The sequence below is a fragment of the Eretmochelys imbricata genome, chromosome 9, assembly GCF_965152235.1.
Source record: "Eretmochelys imbricata isolate rEreImb1 chromosome 9, rEreImb1.hap1, whole genome shotgun sequence".
Lineage (NCBI taxonomy): Eukaryota > Metazoa > Chordata > Testudines > Cheloniidae > Eretmochelys > Eretmochelys imbricata.
Genome location: NC_135580.1, coordinates 77,053,419 through 77,069,974, shown reverse-complemented (window position 1 = coordinate 77,069,974; position 16,556 = coordinate 77,053,419). Strand labels below are relative to the sequence as shown.

Here is a 16,556-nt window from a genome sequence, read left to right as displayed (position 1 = left end):
CAATTTACCAGGGTTTGCTGAAAGCCACGTGGTTCAAAACCTAATCATCGGGGAGAGCCCAGGAGCAGAAAAGCTAAAGGGATGGAAATCAGTTGATTCCAGCAATAATACAGTATCAGCTAGATATTCTCTCTTTCTCTTAATTTAAGCCTCTTTTATCTCCCTTTGGGATTTGGGAGTGACCTCATCCCCTCCCCAGTAGGTACCTTCCCCATGGACCATTACTCAGACACAAAGCACTAAATGCCTTTTCATCACAGGGAATTAACTGGGGAAGGGCAGCAATCCAAGCTCTATCATCATTTTGTTTCACATGATGGCAAGTCAAAAGGAGGTCAGGGGGAAGATATAAACTACCCATCTAATTATGGCCAGTAAAGAGAAGATCCCTTCCATTTAAAGCGGTGATCGCAAAACAAGGGACAGAGTGGAAAAGCCCAAGGCAAAGGTCTTAATTGGGAATATTTCCAAAAGATATTAGCGTTTGACTTCACAAGGCTGCTGGCTCCAACACAGCCCATCTGTTCCAGTGGGAATCCTTCCCCTCAGCCCTGCTTTGCACCAAGGTATCAAACGAATCTACGCTGAATAAGAGCCCAAGTTAACTCTGCAGTGAAGGCATTCCTTCCTTTATATTTTCCCCACGTCTTTTTGTCTTGCTAAATTCCCTGAGTTTTATATGCATGGTTTTACTCAGTTGTGTACATTTCTCAGCAGGGCCTCACTCACTGTAGCAGTGGAATTCAAGGTGCTGCTTCTGATCCAGGAAGCCTGCTGTGGTTTGGGACCTGCTCTGATCCCCTGCACCAGTGCTGTGGCTGAGATAGTTGAGGTGCTTTAGCTATAATTTTCCCAGTGTGCACTCTGGGGTACTACTAGAGGCAGGAGGGTATTTTATGTGGTGTGCCACATTCTGGAATTCAGTCCATCAGAGCTGGAGCTTCATTGTGCAGTGCAAAGCACATTGCTTTGGTCAAGCATTTGCCTGGCTGGATAATTGCTGGTTCTTTTTATGGATGGTATGGGCCAGTGCAGAAGGAAAGGGGTTTATTGTGCTGTGAGACTAACTGCAGCATCATGCTGAGTTAGGTCATGCTGTGGGCAGATGTTTTGGTGATAGGCATAGAGGAAGTTCAATCAATCAATCAGTTTTAGGGCTGTGTATTGTGTATAGTGTGTCTGTTCTCAGTGCTTGTGTATATATCTTGTGCCAGTGTTATGGATTCCAAAATGATGGTGGAAGCTGCTTTGCAGCCCCTTTCCTTCACACAGCTTCTGGAAAGGTGCTTTAATGGGATTACATTGGAAATGTTTTTGTTGGCAGCATGCTGAGAGCTCTCCCCAAGCCGGTCTGACGCATCCCTGGTAGGTGTCCCAAGAGGCTCTCCTAATCACACTAAATTTCTGCAGATTGATCCTCATACAGTTATGAAACAATTAGCAGCTCCTAATATCCTAAGCAAGTCAAACAGGTAGAGCAAAGGATTTGTCTCTAGGAAAAGAAAGTGGAAGGAGGTAACACTGAGAAGTCAATGGCCAGTAGCAGGATTTTCCCACATTCAATCAGATTCCGAGGAATCCCTATGCTGAGTTTCAGGAGGGGACTCACTGGGGAGCCCAAACTCCTAGCCCCAGATCCAAAAGAGAGGATCTTTGGGCTTCTCTCATTTACTTTCTGCCCCCTTTACGGTGGGGATTTAGCTTGCTTTTATTAGTAACACAGGCCAGAGCTGCTGCTTTTGGCTGTAATTTGGCCCCACATGTCTCTGCCTTTCCCAGGGGGCTGGATTCCCCCTGCTGGTGAGGCTTAGTGAGATGGTCTCTATATTTTTGATTGACTCATATATTTGGATAGTCCTGCTGTTTAAACGGGGGTGGGTATTGGCACTGAGCTACACTGTAGGTAACCTGGAGACTGGGGTCACAGCAGAGGGAAAGGGGTGCCCAGGTCTCTAGTCCTCACTAGATCCAAGGGGGGGGGGGGGGGGGAAATGTATAAATACAATGTATTTTTAAAACATCTTTCAAACACGGCAGAAATTGGGCTCCAAGATCTGCCCCAGAAATAATGATCCATTCAAGGTATGGCACTGATAATTGCCAACTGGTTGTATCATTGAGCTATTTCCTCCTATTTAATATGCAAAGAAATGTCCAGGAGTTTGATGTGTTGCCCACTGTCCCCGCCCTTGTATTTTTGTCCATGATAAAAAGATGGTGAAGGGGAAATTTTCCATCCTCTACATGTCCCATATACAGGCCAGAACATGGCCCCATTGACAGAGATACTCTGAGTTTCTATGCTGCAGCCAATGCATACATGCTGTAATCCTAAATTGCTTAACTCTGAAATCTCCTTTCAGGAAGAATGCAAAACATTTACCAGGCAATCTAATGGGACATCGACACCTGTTGCTTTTAGCTCCATTTAAAGTCTTTGTACCACAAGGTCATGAGTATATGAATCCATAGTAGTAATGCTCTAATGCATCATTGAGCTATCTTACAATACCTGGCCCACAATGGACACCTGTGGCAAAGTGTGGGTCAGAGGAAGTGGGGGTAGGAGAGAAGGAGAGGGCAGAAGGGCTAAAAACACAAAGCAAGTATTTGTGTAGGGTTGCAGTATCATTTTATCTTACAGAGCAAAAGCCAAGAAGAGCAACCCTTGACTTCGTGCCCTATTGCCACTGGCTCTGATGTTCACACCAACTGTTAAACCATGACGTAATGCTGTTTCCATCATTTCTAAACTTATTCCAGAGCCACAACGATGTCAGCCCTGGAATAAAACACTCAGAGGCAACAGTGGCCACTGGATTATTAAGAACAAACGCAATGGAACACAGGGCTGGGGGCTAGGAACTGCCAGAGTTCAGTTCCCGTTCACAGTGTGGCACTGGCCAAATCCCTCAAGGAGACACCATCAGCTTGAAATTCAATCAGTTAAAAAAAAATTTACAAGTAGTTTCAACCCTGCCTGAGCTAATTTGTAAAGCCATCTCCTGGTTCTCCTCCTTCAAATCCCTCAAGGCTTGACCTTGGGAAATGCACCCATTAATCATGGCTAGATTGAGGGACAGGTGGGGAGAGTAGATATTCTTTATTTATGAGCAAACACATATTTAATTTATTCAGAACCATCAAGATGTGCACATAGTAATCTCGAGTTCTTCTTATTGTCACCCTCACCTTTCCTTCTCTTTTACAGCTTGCTTCTTGGTGAGACTGTAAACAGTAACTTCCGGATAAGGACTTCTCCTTGTGTGTGTGTCCCCCCATCCATGCACAAACAATAAATATTAACATCCTACATCGGCTGCTGAACCTCCCTGCCAATCTCAGAGGTTTTACTGCCACACTGTCCTATTTTTGTAACCCATTTGTCTTAGCAAAGTCCCACTCAAACTAGAGAAGGAAGGCCCAGATCCCAACTCCCATTGGTTTCAACTATTTAAATGGATTCAGATGATTTCAAGATCCTCTGAGGATCTGGCCCTAATTGACTGCACAGTGGAAGGTGGAAAACTGAAGATTCACAAAGTGTTGTCAAGTCAATTAACGCAAAAATTCGGCTTCCCCCCACCCCCAAATCTATCACCTCTAGGAGGTGTAATTTAGAACTACCCAAGGTAAAGCAAATCACCCAGAATGTGAATACAATGTAAATCGGCAGCAGCAATTTAACCTGGTTCCTCTCCCTCTTCCTATTTGCAACAGGATCAGATGATGTTTTAAAAAAAAGTGAATTGTACAGCGTTTAAACATAGAAGTAACGTACAGATTATCAAGGGGTGCGAAATTCAGTTTAGGATCAGATGGCATAAGGAACACATAATCTGCAATCTCCCCGATTGGGTGTAAAAGGTTGACGGGTCAAAGTACAGACATTGAGATATGAGGGTATGTTGTTCATATAATGGCTATGTTCAGGTGTGGAGCAAAATGAGTGGATAGGATGATGAGGATGGATCTACCCTCATTTGGTGAGATTTAACGTTCAGTGAGTTTATGGGTTACTAATACTTAATCGTCTCCCCTTCCAGGCAGCTCAGTAATCCTAAATATTTGTAAACTGTTTGCAAATACAAGGCGCTATGGAAGTGCTAAGCAGAAGCTGGCAGTGGATTCACTGGCTGGCTCTCCTACAAGAAGAGGCCGCCACGCTCCGGCTGTTCGCACCCCTTGGTCAATCCCATGGGTGGTTTGTAAAACAGGAGGGCTGGGAGTTTGAAGCAGCGGTGTAACGCTACTGGCCTTTGCTCTAATCTGCGGGAGGGGACCGGGCAGTGCAACGGGGCTCCCCTTGGTTTTGGGGACGAACCCCTCGTGAGCTCCTAGCGGGACAGCGCCCCCAGTTGATTGCCTTGATTCACAGCAATTCACATGCAGATAAACCGGAGCCGCCCAGTTCTCATTTCAAAGCGCCTCTTCAAAGGGGTAGCCAGCCTCTCGTTACTCCCCGGGGAAGTGGAGATTGACACAGTCTCAACACCTCTGAGAACTGCCTGAAATATTTGTCTGACGCTATTTAAATACGCGGGAGTGTTAATGCAACCAGGGCCTGGCCAGAGAGAGATCCCTCTGCGAGACCAGCCCCGTGCACTGCCCTGAGATCCCGGGCCAGCCGGCAGGAGAGCAGCCCCCAAGGGGCAGCGTTGGGGAAGGCTGGCCCTGGGCACAGCCAGGGGGCCCCATCCCCTGATCGGCCACGAAAGGGCAGTGGCCGCGAGTCAGTCCCCAAGCTCTGCGCCCCAACCAGTCCCGCCCCCACAACCGGGCTCTGCGGCCTCCCCAACCCCACCCAGGCCGGGCCCTGTGCCCCCCAAGCCCGCATCCCCCGTCCGGGCTCTGCGTCCCCCACTAGAGCCAGGCCCTGTGCCCCCCCAACCCCGCACCCCCCGTCCGGGCTCTGCGCCCCCCCCCCCAGTCCAACCCTGCCGGGCTTTGCACCCCCCGGTTCTCTCCGGGGCATTGCCGCTGCCCCCTCTTCTCCTTGACTCTGGGTAGCTACGGGCAGCCCCGGGACACCTGGCCGGGCCCTGGGGCGGGGGCTCGGCGGCCTTTTCGGGGGAGGGGCGGGTTGTGTGGCTTTGACACGAAGCTGCGAACGGCCCCGCGTGTCCGGCCGGGAGCGGAGCCGCCGTGTGAATGGCACCCGAAACTCCCATTGTCCGTCCCGCCGGGGGGTGCCGCGCCCGGGCGCTTTAAGAGCCGGGGGCTGCCGGCCGCCCCCCAGCCCTGCTCCTGGACTCGCCTCGCTCCTCTCCTGAGCGCCGCCCGCTCCTGCGATGGGCTCGAGCTTCCCCGCCCCGCTGCGGCTCACCCTGGCGCTGCTCTGGCAGCTGGGACTCTCCGCGGCGATCCAGTGGCTGTGAGTAGCAACTCAGGGCAGAGGGGTGGGGCGCGGGGCCGCAGCCCATGGCAACCACCCCTCCCGCGGCCGCTGAGAGATGCCCTGCCCGGGGCTCCCCAGCTCAGCTGGAAAATCCCTGTTCCCTAAACTGCTGCCTGGGCTAACCCACCTGGGGACAGGGCAGGCTTGGCCACCCTCCAGGGGAGCGGAGAAGCTGAGCCGGCGGGGAGCTGGCTCCCTTTCTCTGTCCTCTGCCATTTGGCAGTCCAACTCCTCTGCCTTTCCCCCTGGGACAGGGACACTTTCTGTGCGCCATTGTTCCCCTACTGGATTTTAAACTCAACACAGCCATCCCTTCGGAGCCCTTTCCCCTTCTGGCCAACTAGCCACTGCCTGCCTTGGGGCTAGCATGGAAGGATTTTCAGTCTTGCTTTTTAAGTGGCATCTCAAATCAGTCTGACATTTGCCTCTCAGGATACAAGTGTTAGCTGGTCTTTATACCTGCTTAGTTCCACTGAGTTCACACATAGCAATAATGGGCCACATGCAGCCTTGGGTGGGTGGGAGTCTCCATTTGCTCCAGTTTGGCCCTTTGTATGTATGAATAAATACAAGATACACACGTATGTGGCGGTTTATAGCCCAATTTGCAGAAGTTCTGGGCACCAACACTATTTTAAATCAATGGAAGCTGTGGCTGCTCATCCCTCCGAAAATCAGGCCCCGTGTTTCAATGTAACAAACGTGTGAGCTAGAGACATACATTTTAAAGCCCACACGCTGTTCACACTTATTCCCTACACAGTATAAGGGAATGCCTCTAAGGGTGGAGTGCCACCAGGACAACTCACAGCACTGACAGCAGCAGGACAGACCAGCTTCCCAAGTGCACTGCCCTACAATGTACCTCAGTCTGGATCTGGAGTGGGTGCCTCTAGGCCCAGAGGGGAGTTTAGCTGTCAGGTCTATTCAGTCTAGGTGCCTCTGCTGAGGATGCCAACAAAGGGATGCAATTAGTACCAGCTATGTTTGTTTTAACAATGTTGATTCCAGGCCTGAGACCCACCAGCTCTTTTCATGTGGGGGACCACTGAACAGCTGTCACTGATTTGGACCGTAACCAGATTCCTGATCTAGAGGTGAAAGGCCCGGTATCCAGTTACCAATACTCAACACATGGCTCATCTCTCCTCCTCTCCGCCCCAGTAACATCCCTGGTCACAACAAGAGTGGGCTGGCCTCGATTCTCTACCCGTGTCTCACTCATTTATGGTAATTCCTCTTTCATGACAGAGGGCTGATGGTGAATGGCAGCAGGGTAGCCTGGAACGAGACCCAGCACTGTAAGATATTGGATGGGCTAGTCCCAGACCAATTGCAGCTGTGCCGAAGAAACCTGGAGCTCATGCACAGCATTGTACATGCAGCCAAAGAGACCAAGGGAGTCTGCCAGAAAACGTTCTCAGATATGAGGTGGAACTGCTCTTCCATTGAGTATGCACCCAGTTTCACCCCTGACCTCATGAAAGGTAAAGGAAGCTCTGCTATATCATCTGGCATTTCTATACTCTGCTTGCCTAGGCACTGTAGTTTTTCATTCTCCTGCAGTCCTTTCCCATGCAAAATTCCCATTGTAGTCAATGGGCCATATTCATGTTGTCAGATACTCTGGAGTAACCATATTGAAGTCACTAGAGAGATACAGAATTTACACCGGTGTAACTGAGATCAGAGTCTGGCCTGGAGCGTGCAGATACTGCAGGATGCAGTCTCAAAGCTAGCTCTCAGTCTGTGTGACTGACATTAACTCCCACATCAAAAAAAGAGCAATTGCTGGAGATCCCCAAACTAGAAGGGGAGAGTTAATCCCAGGGGAAAGTGAAGAACAGAACAAAACAGGGTGAAAAAAGATGGCACTAAGAATAGAATCAGAATGAGATGCAGATGGGAGGGGGGCACAAAGGAAGTATATTTTCTTTTATACCTGGTTTTGTCCACTTGCTATTGACTCAGAGCAGGAAATTTGCATTCTTGCTCCTGTGAAAGGAATTACTGGCTAGAGCAGGGGTGGGCAAACTTTTTGGCCCGAGGGCCACATCGGGGTTGCAAAACTCTATGGAGGGCCGGGTAGGGAAGGCTGTGCCTCCCCAAGCAGCCTGGCCCCTGCCCCCTATCCGCCCCTTCCCACTTCCTGCCCTCTGACTGTCCCCTGTCAAAACCCCCGACCCATCCAACCTCCCTCCCCTCCCCGCTCCTTGTCCCCTGACTGCCTGCTCCCAGAACCCCCCACCCCTAACCGCCCCCCCGGGACCCCACCCCCTATCCAACTGCCCCGACCCCTATCCACACCCCCACCCCCGACGGTCCCCCTGGGACTCCCACACCTATCCACACCCCCGCCCCTAACCACCCCCCTGGGACCTCACCCCCTATCCAACCCCCCCTGCTCCCTGTCCCGTGACTGCTCCCCAGGACCCCCTGCCCCTTATCCAACGTCCCTGCTCTCCGCCCTCTTACCCCTGCTTTCCGCCCTCTTACCGTGCTGCTCAGAGAGCAGGAGCTTGCAGCCCCACGGCCCAGCTGGAGCCAGCCACGCCAGCACGGTGTGGCGAGCTGAGACTGCGGGGGAGGGGGGACAGCAAGGGAGGGACTGGGTACTAGCCTCCCAGGCCAGGAGCTCAAGGGCTGGGCAGGATGGTCCTGCAGGCCGGATGTGGCCCGCGAGCCATAGTTTGTTCACGTCTGGGTTGGGGGCAGGGGGGAGTAAGCTGTTTGGAAGGAACTGATAGGGCCCTGTCTCCCTAATGCAATAGGGCTCTGGCCCTAATGGGGGAGGGTGCTGCTATAATAGAAATAATAATCTGTCAGAGGAGATGTACTTGAGCGGTTAAAGTTCATCACTGAGTAAACCATCCTGGATTCTGTTTCTGGAGCTGCTGCTGTTTTGCTGTGTGACTTTACAAGTTGCTCTCACTCTCTGCACTTCATTTTCCCTTTCAGTGAAATGGGGAGAATAATGCTGACCTACACCACAGTTTTGTGACGAGTTTGTGAGATTTCACTTTAGAGAGTGAGCGCTTGCATGCATGCTCTGAGATCCTTGGGTGAAAAGAGCTGTAGAAAACCAAGGTACTAATTGTAAACAGCACTGCTCTCTCGAAGGACCCATGTAATGAGGCTGAAGAGAGCGAGCCACTGCTCACTCTGGAGCCCAAATCAGTGTTGCCTGGAGTATCAGCCAAAAGGAAACGCTTCCCTCACGCTCCCTCTCCCCAGGTCCTGAATTCTGATTGCTGTTGTACTGTGCTGAGACCCTTGTGAAACGTACAGTTAGCATCAAATGAATGAGAGGTGGGGATGATTCTGAAGAGTACGTGGTGATTTTCTCTGTATGAAGAAAGCTCTGTGTCACTAGGAATCACGTTAGTATTTCTGGGATTCAGGACTCTTTGGGATTCTTCCTCTTTCTTCACAGGGACCAGGGAATCTGCGTTTGTCTATGCATTGGCTGCTGCTGCTGTCAGTCATTCCATTGCCCGGGCCTGTGCCTCAGGGGAGCTACCTATCTGTTCCTGTGGATCTGTCCCATCTGAGGTGCCTGGGCCTGGCTTCAGGTGGGGTGGCTGTGGGGACAACCTCCGCTATGGCCTCCAGATGGGTTCTGCCTTTGCTGATGGTCCCATGAAGTCCAGCAAAGCAGGAGGACAAGCCACCAGGCTTATGAATCTACATAACAATGCAGTGGGCCGACAGGTGGGTATGGTCACTGGCCACAAAAATTGGCAAGACAGCCACAACCAGGGCACCTCTTTTAAGAAATAACTGGTTATATTGGCTGAGTTGCGGAGGAGGGCTGCAGCTTCTTCCCAGATTGTTGGGAGACCACACATGAATAAATTGGAGAGGCAATCGGTGGGTTAAAGTAACTTTATAATGACCCATTCACACAAACACCTGCCTTACAGAAACAGGGCCGAGTCCCTATCTTGCTAACCTCCAGGGAGATAATTGCTGGCTATTTATATCTTCCCAGTGGTACATTGAGACCCATCCTGGCTTTGAACCTGCTTTACCCCAGGACCTAACCTGCTATAATAAGAACTGCATGTTCTTCTGTAGGTCTCTGCAGACCTCCACTCCTGGTAGCTAATGGACCTGTGGTGACCAAACATAACCCAACCGAGGGCCTTGCTGACAATTTGCCATGAGCCCACAGGTGGCAATTAATGTGCAAAAATGGAGCAAATAGCAGCTACCCCTCCTGCTTACTACTATGGAGGAATGGCATGCAGAGACTACAGGTCTCCATACATAGCCAGGCTACTTGGAGCAAGATGGGAAACTGCCCACAGCACACCCCTGAATTAATGAGGGGAAACTTCAGGCCCCATTGCAAACTTATGGATGGCACTGGTCCCAAGGACTACCCTCTTATTACAGGGACAGAAAAGCGTAGTAATTGAACCCTTGGATTCCCTGTTAGTCTTGATGCAGGATTTCATGTTTGGCAACGCAGGAAAGCATCCCCCATAGGTACTAAGTGAGATAAGGCCTCCTGGGTGCCAATGACTGGCCATGCTTTCTCATATCCTGAAGCCTCCTGTACATGCTCTTCAGAGATCTTCTTGGGATGTATGGGCTGTGGCGGGGAAGGATGAATCCCAGCTTTGGGTTCCTTACTGATTTTATTTCTTTCCAGGTATTGATTGACTCCTTGGAGACCAAGTGTAAATGCCATGGTGTTTCTGGCTCCTGCTCAGTTAAGACCTGTTGGAAGGGGCTGCAAGGTTTGAGTGAAATAGCCGCTGACCTCAAATCCAAGTACCTGGCAGCCACCAAGGTGACCCACCGGCATATGGGGACCAGAAAGCAGCTGGTGCCCAAAGAACTGGACATCAGGCCAGTGAGAGAGGCTGAGCTGGTTTATCTAGTCAGTTCTCCAGACTACTGCACAAAGAATCCCAAACTGGGGTCTCTGGGGACTCAGGACAGGTAAGGACCAGCTACAGATGCCGTAGCTTCCCTGTGTTATAACTCTCCCTCTGATATAAGGGGCTCTCATTCTACCTCTGTAGTCCAACCTAGAAACACTCTCTCTAAATCCCTTCTTGTTTGAATGATGTAATCTCTGCTATAACACATACAACATGTCCCATTGCCAGCTTGACTGTGAGTGCATAGGGAGGCTGTAATTGCAAGAGGCTCTGAAATCTCCCTGCATCAGTTTTAATAAACTCCCTAGCCCCTCTCTTGTCACGCACACCCTACCACAGGCAAACCTTGTAACCATGTAACTCGCTGCAGACTTGAAGACCATTTGAGGGAGGGGAGAGGATGCAAAAAGTGGAGAGAAGCCCCTTCTCATATGGTATGGTCTTACAAGGGGCCTTCCGTGGTCTAGATTGGGCCCCATCCATCTCATTTGTTCCACTAGAGCTGATACTAAACCTTGAGTGTTTTGTCGGGAGGAAGCGTTTGCCAGTTAGTTAGATGGCAGACCCAGCAAGTGTGGGGATTCCCATGAAACCCTAGCAGCTTGTTTATCTCCCCTGGGTACAGGATGGTAGGTGCCCCCATATTCAGGATTCAGCTGTCAAGGCAATGGAAAGTCCAGTAGATTCAACTAGTCCATTCCACAGCCAAGCCCTGCTGCCTGGCATATGAACCTGCTATTCCAGTGGTTCTCAAAACTTTTGTACTGGTGACCCCTTTCACATAGCAAACCTCTGAGTGTGACCCTCCCTTATACATTAAAAACACTTTTTTGTATATTTAACACCATTATAATTCTGGAGGCAAAGTGGGGTTTAGGGTGGAGGCTGACAGCTTACAACCCCCCATGTAATAACCTTGCAACCTTCCCCCTCCCCGAGGGGTCCCAACCCCCATTTTGAGAACCCCTGTGCAATTCAGTGGGTGGAGTCAGAAGCATTTACCCACCCCACCCTGATGAGTCATGAGGAGAATGGTCCTCCAGTCTAAACTCTTCCATAGTCCTTCCTGCATCAAACTGCTCATCATTCCAGTGTCCCTCAGGGAGAAACAGCCCCTCCCAAACTATTCTCTGGTGCCCATGTATGTCTTTCCCTGGAGGCTGAGCAAGTTGTTTCCTAGATTGACCCATCTCAACTCCTATGCCATAACTAGCACCTCAACCCAGCTGTGCCATCACATCCCTAAATCCCCCCAACGCCCCCATCTTTCTTCCACTTTGGCAGGCAATGCAACAAGACCTCTGTGGGCAGTGACAGCTGTAACCTGATGTGCTGCGGGCGTGGCTACAACGCTTACACTGAGAGTGTGGTGGAGAGGTGCCAATGCAAGTACTATTGGTGCTGCTATGTGACGTGCAAGAAGTGCCAGCGGACAGTGGAGAGATACGTGTGCAAGTAATGCAGAGGCCCTGGAGCAGCCCAGGCACTGAGAAAGCCCTAAATAACCTATGCTCTGAGACACTCCAGAGCATGTCTGGATATTTAATTAATCACAGGGGAAGTTGTAAGCTTTGGCAAGAAAGGGGGCCATAGTGGAAATCCTCATATTGGCATTACCCAGGAAAACACACATTTTTGGGGAAAAGGCCAGGCTTGATGTCTTTAGCCTCACCCCTTCCAGAGCAAGACAGACAGCTGCCTCCTGGGGCTGATCTGGTTTGTTCCAATTCTCAACCTCCAGCTGGGGACAAATAATTTATTACCCTGAATGCATGGATCTCTTTCTCCCCTGAGTTGCCAGCAGCCATGTCTCTTTGTGGGAAGCTTTTGAAGGGGGCCTGAAAGCCAGGAGTGATGGATGGAAATGGGTGTGGGGAGAGACCAGAGTGAATGCAGGGGAAGAAAGAAGTGCTGCTCCTGAATAAACATGCTGAGGAAATGGTGGGCATACACTTTTGGGGTGGCCACCAGATGCTCCAATTTCAAGACAGGTACATGTTCATTGTCTTCTGCAGCATCACACTTTCTCTCTAACATTAGGATCAGGCTTGGGTGTAGGCTCGTCTCTGACCAATTAATTGCTCCTGGAGAAAGATCTCTGCCACCCTCTCCACTATTAGTGAGATCCATTCCTCTGTCCTTTCATACCAATGAAAGAAAGAGAGAGAGAAATAGAGACATTCTAATATCATGGTGATGGGCATGCTACAAAAACTGAGACAAAAGAAAGGTCCATAGGGGATGTGGGTGGAAATAGTGGGATGGAAAGCGCTATTGAACTTCAGCATGAACCAGTGGGGTCTTGGTAAGGACCAGGCCTGATGCTTCTGCCCCCGAGCTCACACCTGTGAAGTGGAGAAGCCAGTAAATTGGGTGGCACGTTCTCATTCTCACATCCTTTTCTCCCCTCCTCCCTTGCTCCTCCACACCAAGGGTGGCAGCCTGTCTGCCTGCCCCTGTCTCTGACAGTGAGTACTGAGTACATTGGTTCCAGGGCCCCTTTGTAGGGTTTGGAGATGAGACTGAATCTTTTGATTTCTGCTTATTTATTTGGTGCTCTAATAAATTTGTTAGTCTCTAAGGTGCTACAAGTACTCCTGTTCTTTTTGTGGATACAGATTAACATGGCTGCTACTCTGAAACCTTTTAAATAAATAGGTTCGTGTCTCTGCCAATGATGGCCCTAAGCCTCACGTTACCCAGGAGGGCTCCCCACTCTGCACGCTTCCCCCGCCCCAGAACTCAGCTGGCCACAGAAGGGATGAGGCGAGGCTGTGTCCCCTCTTTGCCTGGTAAAGGGACTGCAAAGCAGACATTCTGTAGCCTTTCAGGAGATGAAATGGCAGAGGTGGCTTCATAGTTTAAAGGGAAAGGATGTTTATTTCCATTTGAAGATGCTTTTTTCCCCTCCTTCTGTATCCCCTCTGGTACTGATTCCATACTGCATTTGGCTGTTGTAGCCAGACACAACAAGCTATGGAGCATTTTTCTGGGTTGCTGCAGATCTAATCTCCTAGCAAAGCACCCACTCTTCTGTGATTTATTCCTAGTAGCAGAGCTACTCCAAAACTCCAAAATCTTGAGTCTGGGGAAATGATCCATGAGTTCTTTCTGATCTTTATAAATCATGGTTCAAACTGACCTCTGTGAGAGCTGGCAGCTGGAGGAGAGGTCAAAAGTGAGAGTGACTTTCGAATGGACTGACTCTCTCTCCTCCCCCTGTTGTCTGTGGGTCGCACTCCAGCTAGTGCTGGCCCCGACAGCCTCAGTTCTCTCAGAACACACATCAAAGCCAAGATGAAAGCAGAGAGACACCAGCTGCAGCTTTCACAGATTCCTCTTCCTCTGACTGTAAGGGGAAGGCTTTTTCTTTTTTCTAAAAGGCAATATGCTCGGGACATCTGTAGGGTGGGGCACGCTTGTAAACTTAATCAAAATTCTAGGGCAAAGCTCTTGTGGCCCTGGGGATTCTGTGGCAGCTGCTGATACATTTATTTATTTTTTTTAAATTGTGGGTTTTTTAATTGAATTAAATATGGAAATGAATAATTCTATCGCTTTGCTTCACTCTCTCGTGTCATGGAATCTGTTCGAACACTTTATTGTACCCAGCCTCTAAACGTTAATGTGCTGCAGGTTTTGTATTGATAATGAAAAGCTGCATCTCACCAGTTCTCAGCAGAGATCTGGAGGCAGTTTGAGATAAGCAGATGTGCTGGAAGTTAAAATGATCAGAGGTGAAATAGCTAACTGTTTACAATGAAATGCATATAATTAGATTTCAGTTTAACAACTATTGTTTCAGACAATCTGCAGCCTCAGGCAGATATCTCTGCATCAGCTATGCTTAGGCCCTATGTAGATAGTTTTCTTCACAGCTGCGAAGGTTAGAACGTTAACTTTCTATTTTTAAACAAAAGCTCAAATCTGGAGCTCATGCTTGTGGAGTGTTTGTTCTCACAAAAATTTATTCACAAAGAGAAGGAAGCTTCCAGCCCTGCTGGTTAGAGTGGGCTTCCCACTGTGACTGAGGTGCTGGGCTTTTTGAGCCTGAAACGGGCCAGTATAGCCAGACCTACCCTCCTTTATTCCAGTGAGTTAATGTTGGTGCTTAATTAGTAACTTAAATGCCTCCACCATAACCATTTCATTGCTGAATAACTACCCAATCCAACCAGCAGAAGATTTTGCCATGCCAGGCATACCATGAGCTGGAAATGCCGGTGAATGGTGTTAATGAAATCTGTGGATACTAAACATTATGGGAGTGGGAGGAGCTATAAACCCCGCTGAGCATGGCAAAATGATTTAGTGATGCCAGAAATGTGGGTAGGAAATCACAGAAGGAGAAAGCACACTAGATGTAAATCTCCAGTGATTTGAGAAAAAACAGACTGTTTTGTGCTAAATATGGAAAGGCACCATTTCTGGAGCAGTTAGCGGATAGTCCCCCTCTGTCTGGCACTGATGTGGTTGGCACCTGGGAGGCATCATTCAGGTGTGGGCCCCTCACCACCAGACACATTGGCAAACTGGGGAAAGCTCCAAGCAGGGCAACAATAATAATTGGGGGTTGCAGGGACTGATTAATAATTAGTTATTGAAAAGATTAAAACTCTCATGTGAGGGGAACATGATACATGTGTAATGGACGGAAGGGTGCAAACACTAAGGACTTATTTAGGGTGGTACAAGGGGATATAAGTAAGTGTCATGGGCTGAAGTTGAGAGGGACAGTGTGCGAATGTGGGGGTGGGGGACAAACCCAGTGTCCAGTCCCCCAGCTCCAATGACTCTTTCATTATTTAGCCATAGTGGAACAGTTTCAGCAAGAGAGGTTGAAGGAGCCCTGCATCACAATATCCTATGGTTCCCCTGAGAGGCATGGGAGACCCCGGTTCAAAAATCTTTTCTCTGCTGCTGGCAGAGAGGTAGGCTTGTCTCTTACAGCTGAAGTGAGTGCTCTAACCACTGGCCTAAAAGTTATGAAGTGGGCACTGGCACTCCCACCACCTCCTCTGGCCAGATTTTGAATAGGACCTGATCTGGTAGACAGCCTCTGAGCACACCTGCTGGATTGGGTCTGATCTAGGCAAATGAATGCCTCTCTTCCCCCAGTTCATGAATCACTGGGGGTCAGGCAAGAAATAGATCTCCGGATGCCTAGAATGAGACGACAGTGTGGATCCCAACAGGACAGAAACTTCGGTGCCTACAGGGTTAAAGCTGGAGTTTTGTAGACAGCTAAGTAGTACCATTGTGGATTGGGGTCAGAGTGTTGAAAGAAAAAAAATCTCCATCTCTGTTCTCCTTTATCCCATCACTTTCGCGGTGGCATGAGTTGAGGAACACCACCTGTAGCAAGGCAGGAATCCATTCCTGATCTGAGTCCCCTGTCATAATTACAGGACTAGCTAAACCTCTGTCCCCTTTGTGGCTGTGTCTGAGTGTACTCACTTCAGGGGTACAGAACACCCCCTTCAGGTGCTGGGCCTCATGGCTTTACCTTTCCAGGGGTGGAATTCTGCAATTCTCCCACTTTTTGACTGGGCTGTAGGCTATCCTGTGTATCCCCTGTGCTAACCCAACAGGTGTGGCTGGGTTCAGCACCTACAGTTCTTCCCTTTAGGAGTCTGACTAGTGGTGAACAGAGTGACCAAACAGCCTTCTTAAACCAAAAGTGTTTTATTTTAGCAATAGGAACAAAGTATTTAGAGAAAAATGTAACCGCAGTCAAGCACATGGCAACAACTTTCTCCTGGCCACAGTAAGAGTGGGCTATTTAGTGCCCTGGCTGGAGACCTGTTATGCAAGGAGCAAGGGCTTGGTGAATAATTATGCCATGAAAATGGCTTATGTTAGTAAGGAAACAACCAACAGCTGGGACCCCACCAGAAATAATATCCACTGAGATGTTGGCTCATCTGACTGCTCTAGTGGACAAGACAGCTGGAGACTGCAGCCATGCTATCTGCAATCCCAGATACATTTTAAAAATGTGAAGGATAAACAAACAAATCATCATTAATTGAAGCTGGTGCATTTCTAATCACTGTGGCCTTCCTTTCTCCTCTGTCCCTCCACACTGGACCACTTGTTTTTTTTTCTTTTTTGCTTTTGTGGCTGGTTTTCTGGGCACTGGGTCCAGTTCGGATTCATTCATGTTTAGTATGTGTAGCGTTCCAGAGACTATTTCTGAGGTGGGCTTTTAAATCAGCTTTTTGCTGTGGAAGAGATGGGAAGTGGTCTTATCTGTAGATCCTTAA

The 16,556-nt window shown here is 49.3% G+C and overlaps 1 protein-coding gene across 1 annotated transcript; it reads left to right on the top strand.

The window, feature by feature from the left end:
- The first annotated feature begins 5,256 nt into the window (after positions 1–5,256).
- On the top strand, positions 5,257–12,799 carry LOC144270095 (protein Wnt-11b-like). The gene is made up of 5 exons (XM_077826322.1): positions 5,257–5,374; positions 6,650–6,885; positions 8,832–9,109; positions 10,056–10,348; positions 11,575–12,799. Exons 1-5 carry the CDS (start codon positions 5,292–5,294, stop codon positions 11,747–11,749), a joined length of 1,065 nt encoding a protein of 354 aa, XP_077682448.1. The 5' UTR covers positions 5,257–5,291; the 3' UTR covers positions 11,750–12,799.
- Positions 12,800–16,556: the final 3,757 nt, after the last annotated feature.

Coding starts and splice junctions, on each gene's coding strand:
- LOC144270095 (XM_077826322.1), top strand. CDS start 5,292: ATGGGCTCGAGCTTCCCCGCCCCGCTGCGGCTCACCCTGGCGCTGCTC. Junction 5,375..6,649: donor TCCGCGGCGATCCAGTGGCT/GTGAGTAGCAAC, acceptor CTTTCATGACAG/AGGGCTGATGGTGAATGGCA. Junction 6,886..8,831: donor CACCCCTGACCTCATGAAAG/GTAAAGGAAGCT, acceptor CTTTCTTCACAG/GGACCAGGGAATCTGCGTTT.